Genomic DNA, 5434 nt, shown 5'->3' on the forward strand with positions numbered 1-5434 from the left:
GCCCAAGATGCAACTCACAGGCCACATGAAGTCCATAAAGAAGGAAGTCCAAGTGAGGGTGATTCGGTCCTTCTTAGAAGGAGCAACAAAATACTCAAGGGAGAAAATATGGAGACAAAGTGAGGGACAGAAACTGAAGGAGGGGCTTGATCCTTTTCTATCCTTTATCCTGTGGCAACTCAAGTAAGGGCTTAGAAAGAGGGTCATAGAAGTGAAGAATCAACCTCACACAGTGCCCACAGGTAGTGGTGAAAGGACACAGGTCTGAAAGGCCAGGTGGTGTGGTTTGCTTGTTTTCTTCCTAAGAAAAGCATCTACAAGTATATTTAACCAGAAACAAAATCTTCATTTCTATTGTTCAACCTGCCAATAATGGCTTCTCTGCTTCCTTTAACTCAGAAATGAGAAAAACAGGGGCTATAGAAAGATATGGTAGTAGTTCTTAATTTTTTCTGCACAAACTTCAACATTATTGAACTAATCACTTCAAATCTCCAAAACTTCGGTTGTTTTCTCTCATTTCAGCAACATTCAAATGGATGAAATAGATTTGCAACAGCTATATCTGTGGAGTACTTTTTGAAATTTAGATTTATGCAGAATTTATTAACATGTCTTTTGTTTGATTGGTTCTTTTGGATTTTTGAGATCAGATCTTGCTACATAGAGCATGATGACTTTAAACTCATTATAGAGGCCATGCTAGCCTAGATATTCATGTTGATGCCACTTCATTCTATGTGTTGGTTTCTATATGTGTGAGACACCAGATCTATCTTCTTAAATTTTTGTTTATTCCTTTTCTCCTGCTCTCTCTCTCTCTCTCTCTCTCTCTCTCTCTCTCTCTCTCTCTCTCCTTTTTCTGTACAAACTCTTCTTTTGGCTTAAAAAATGAACATTTTTTTTTCTCAATGTGTACTGTAAATGGAACAGAGGTAGCAGAGTCATGTACAGGTTAATCTAACCAGGATCTCTGTACATGAGGTAGCATATCTGAGGTGTTTTATTTACCTGGATATGTCCAGTGATCAAAGAATTCACTTCTAAAGCATTCAGTTCAATGTTGCCCTTTGTGTCTTTAAGCAAGTTCAACAAGAAATTCAAGCTACCTTTTACATTACTAACCTTGTGTCCAATCCATTATTTCATCTACCAAGTCCATCAATATATCCTCAGCATGTTTCACACTGCTTCTTTTAGATAGCAAGTGGGTTTTCAGAGTAGCATAACATTAATGGAATAGACAGTTCCAAGAATGTTGCTGTAAACATGAAGATCTGAACTTCTCAATTTACATGAGCTTGTGTGCTGCTCTGTATCACAAGAATAGTGACCATTTTACAGGTCACTCCATGCCATTTAGAGTAAGAATTATTTTTGTGTTTTATAGTAAAATTTTTATTTAAGAAAAGGTTTAGACTTTTAGAAAAACTACATAGTAAAAATAGCACTCATGTACTTCACAAAAATGTCTCCTATGGTTAATATGCTATACTAATGTGACACATTTGTCACAGTGAATGAGTTAATATCAATACACTGTTATCATTTAAGTGCAGACTTTTTCCATTTTCCTTAGTGTTCCTCTAATTAGTGGGACCCCATGCAGGACTGCATTCAGTCCTCTTGTCTGCTTAGGTTCTTCATGGCTTTGAGAGAACTCTCTTGTAACAGTTTTGGCAGTTTTGAGAAGTAATTCAGAAAGTTTGTTAAATGACCCTCGACTGGAATTTGTCTAATATTTTTTTATTATAATCTGATTGGACTTACAGGTTTTTTGAGAAAGAGGAGCATGGAGGAAAAGTTCTGTTTTCATTATACCCTATCAATGGAACCTACTATCAGAAGGACTTGTAGCTGTTCATGTTCATGTTACCTGGCTGACACAGTGCTTGTCAGTTTTCTCCAACATAAAAAAAAAAAAACCTTATTCTTCCATTATTCCATCCACCACCACACATATTCTTTATAAGAAAGACATTTTTAAAAGGCCAGCATTAATGAGTGGGGAGTCAAAGTTTTACTTACTTGAGTAGATAATATTGCATAAATTATACTAATTTCATACATAGGATTTGTCTGTTTGAATTTACTTACTTTTCCAACTGTTTATTTTTCTCACCATGGATTTTAGGGTTTTTGCTTGAGTTATAGCCTAATATTATTTTACACATTTCGTTAATCAATTTGTTTCAGTCTTGCCACTGTTCAGGTTACATTGATATGTTTTCTAATCACTTTCTTCTTTTCTGTCCTTAGAAGATGCTCTATGCTCATCTTCTGTATTTCCTTTTCCAGAACCATAATCCACTATTTTGATAAGGATCTCAAATTTCTTTCATTGCAAAGCAGTATTAGAAACCATGTCCTGGGTGCCCTATGCTGCTATGGAACTGTTACTGTTTTCAGTCCTTCTCAGTTAAAAAAAAAAAAAAAGAAGAGTAGCATAACTGTCTTAAGACTGATACCTATACTTAGCTTAGTAACATTCTCTATATTTATCCAGGTATAAGGTGTAACATAAGTGTATGTGTGCACACAAAGCTACACACGTTCTTGCTGTTGTCTATGGCACAAATATAGATCATGGGGGTCATTCTAGCTTGCTTTCAATGTTCTTTCCACATCAACAGTGAGAAATGTAAGTCCCTCTATTCCTGGCTATTAACTTATTTTTAAAATGTCTATCTTACATGTCTAGATTCTGACCCCATACAGAGGGAAACAATCAAGTAGTATACAGTGCTTATGCACAGTTCATTTTGTTATTATATTTAAGATTCCAAAGTCACTGAAGTCAACAGTCACCCCTCCAACTAGTCAATGAAAAGAGATAAACAAAAAATAAGCATTTGTATCATATTCTTCTAATCAGAATGCAGAATTCCATAAGTGATTTTTTGGATTAGTTTTATATGCATACTTTATGCTATAATTTTTTTGTGAATTTTGACAGGTACACAGTATTACTAATCTACTGTTGGAGTATCAAACATAAGAATTGTACCACTCTCAGATATTCCTTGTTCCTCCCTTACTCATTTTTATTGGTTATTTTATTTATTTACATTTCAAATGTTGTCCCTCTTCCAGGTTTCCCCTCTGCAAATCCCCTATCCCATCCCCCTCCCCCTGCTTCTATGAGGGTGCTCCCCCTCTCACCTCACCGCCCTAGCATTTCCCTACACTGGAGAATGGAGCCTTCACAGGACCGAGGGCCTCTCCTCCCATTGATGTCCAACAAGACAATCCTCTGCTACAGATGTGGCTGGAGCCATGGGTCCCTCCATGTGTACTCTTTGGTTGATGGTTTAGTCCCTGGAAGCTCTGGAGGGTCCGGTTGGTTGATATTGTGGTTCTTTCTATGGGGTTGCAAACCCCTTCAGCTCCTTCAATCCTTTCCCTAACTCTTCCATTGGGGTCCTGGTGCTCAGTCAGATGGTTGGCTGCAAGCATCCACATGTGTGTATTGGTCAGGTGTTGGTAGAGCCTCTCAAGGGACAGTTTTTAACTTCATTCTATACATGTGACTATTACTAGTATGGTTTCTGGAGGTTTCATGTGATGGCTAGTTTTTATGTTTTCTTGACACAAGCCAGAGTCATTTTGGAAGATGAGACTTCAACTCAGAAAATTCTCCCACCAAAATGGTCTGTGGGTAAGCCTTGTGGTACATTTTTTTGATTGTTGAATGATATGGGAGGGCCTGGCTCATCGTAGGCAGTGTTATCCCTCTCTCATGTGCTGTAAGAACACTGGCTGAGCATGCCAGGAAGACAAGCCGAAAGTGAGTGCACACAGAAAACTCACAAAGGTAAAGACCTCTGGCAGGCTGAACTTGCTACATATTCAGTAACATAGTGCCTGTAGCTAACCCATTTTCTCCTGGGACAAAAAGGTGAATGGGAGACTACATACTCCGTAGTACACACGTAAGATATGATTACAGTGTTCCCCATGTAGGGAAAAAGAAACTTGTTAGAGCTATTCACAAGAATATATCCACTAGAGTCTCAACTGTGAGAAGGGCTCTAAGGAAGGTAGGACGTCAACAGAGATACCAATACAATGTAGCAAGAAAAGTCCTGGGGCCACTGGCACAGGTGGAGAACGCTGTTACCCATGAGGCTCATGTACCTCTGCTTGTGGAAACCTCTTCCCCATGAATGCACATTAGTCTTCATTCACAATTTCCAGCATGGCCAACTTCTGGCATGTAAATATTTACCTCAACTCACTACCATCACCTTCCCCAAACACATCATAAATCCCAGATCTAGTAGGGCACTAACATGGCCCTCAGTCTGGAAATAAGAATAGGATTCCCAATGCAGAAAGTCTACCATAGTGACACGCTAAAGCCGATAATTTCTCACTAGAAAACCAAACACCAAGGAAACATAAGCAGACTCTAGGAAAAAGCAAAGCGATAGAACATAGTGGTTAAGAAAGAAATGCAGCAATGGAGGTGCGCCAGAGAGAATGAGGCATGGAAGCACACACACACACACACACACACCAGAGGGACAGAATAAGGAAGAGCTGGAGAACACAGAGCACACCACTGAATCTTATGTGTATGGGAATTGTAGAGAAGAACACCCTCTTTTTGCCCTGTCACCCTCACGCAGGGAAGGGAGAACAGGTAGGCACAGCAGTATGGGAGACCCTACAAAGCTAAGGAAATGCCTCTCTTCTCTAACCAGACCACCATGCCTGCACTCCTCCTACAAGGGCAACAAATTGATGCTCTGTGCCTTTTATGCCCTTCCCCCACCCACCAGGGCTAGACTAGGTAGGGGCGTGGCTTCCTGACCAAACAATGAGGGGTCGTGGCTACTCCTTATCCAGCAAGAGGAATTTCAGAGGAAAGGTCTGGAGGTCCTGGCTAAATTCCCGAGAAACATCAAAATGGGGGTGATAAGTACAAAGTTACAGGAGTTTCAGATGACTGAATCAAAAGGTACCACCACCCAAGCTGGGAAGAAGGATGAGAAATCCAAATATAAGGCCAAGGTGAGCTGCTCCCCTTCTGGTCCTTGTCTAGTTCCCCTACCTTGTCCTCACAGGCTGAGATCTCACCCCTTCCCATGAGTTCCTGTTTCCTCTCCATCTCCACCTTCTTTCCCCAAACCAATCCCTTCCTGTGATCTCCTTCCAGGTAACTAAGAAACCAGTGGTAATGAAGAGATTCGATCAAGCCTGCATGAAAAAGCCACTCCCCCCAAGAGCTCAGACTCCCTTGGTTAAGGTGAAGAAAGAAAGAAAACCACAGAGATTGGGTCTTTACCATCGGCTGAACGAGAAGCTTAACCAGGATGTACAAGATGAACTTGACAAAAGCGAGGACAGCAGTTCCAGCAGCACCTCAAGTGATGACCTGGATAGACAGTGACAGATGGTTCTGAGGTCTCTGGCCTCCATCCTGCTTCAC

At 40.4% G+C, this 5434-nt stretch overlaps 1 protein-coding gene across 1 annotated transcript; it reads left to right on the forward strand.

The window, feature by feature from the left end:
- The first annotated feature begins 4852 nt into the window (after window positions 1-4852).
- On the forward strand, window positions 4853-5395 carry LOC114635828. Its single transcript, XM_028784233.1, has 2 exons — window positions 4853-5016; window positions 5162-5395. The coding sequence occupies exons 1-2, from the start codon at window positions 4912-4914 to the stop codon at window positions 5393-5395; spliced, it is 339 nt and encodes a 112-aa protein (XP_028640066.1). The 5' UTR covers window positions 4853-4911.
- Window positions 5396-5434: the final 39 nt, after the last annotated feature.

Source organism: Grammomys surdaster, unplaced genomic scaffold (genome assembly GCF_004785775.1).
Source record: "Grammomys surdaster isolate TR1022 unplaced genomic scaffold, NIH_TR_1.0 118249, whole genome shotgun sequence".
NCBI classification, from domain to species: Eukaryota; Metazoa; Chordata; class Mammalia; order Rodentia; family Muridae; genus Grammomys; species Grammomys surdaster.

Coding starts and splice junctions, on each gene's coding strand:
- LOC114635828 (XM_028784233.1), top strand. CDS start 4,912: ATGGGGGTGATAAGTACAAAGTTACAGGAGTTTCAGATGACTGAATCA. Junction 5,017..5,161: donor AATCCAAATATAAGGCCAAG/GTGAGCTGCTCC, acceptor ATCTCCTTCCAG/GTAACTAAGAAACCAGTGGT.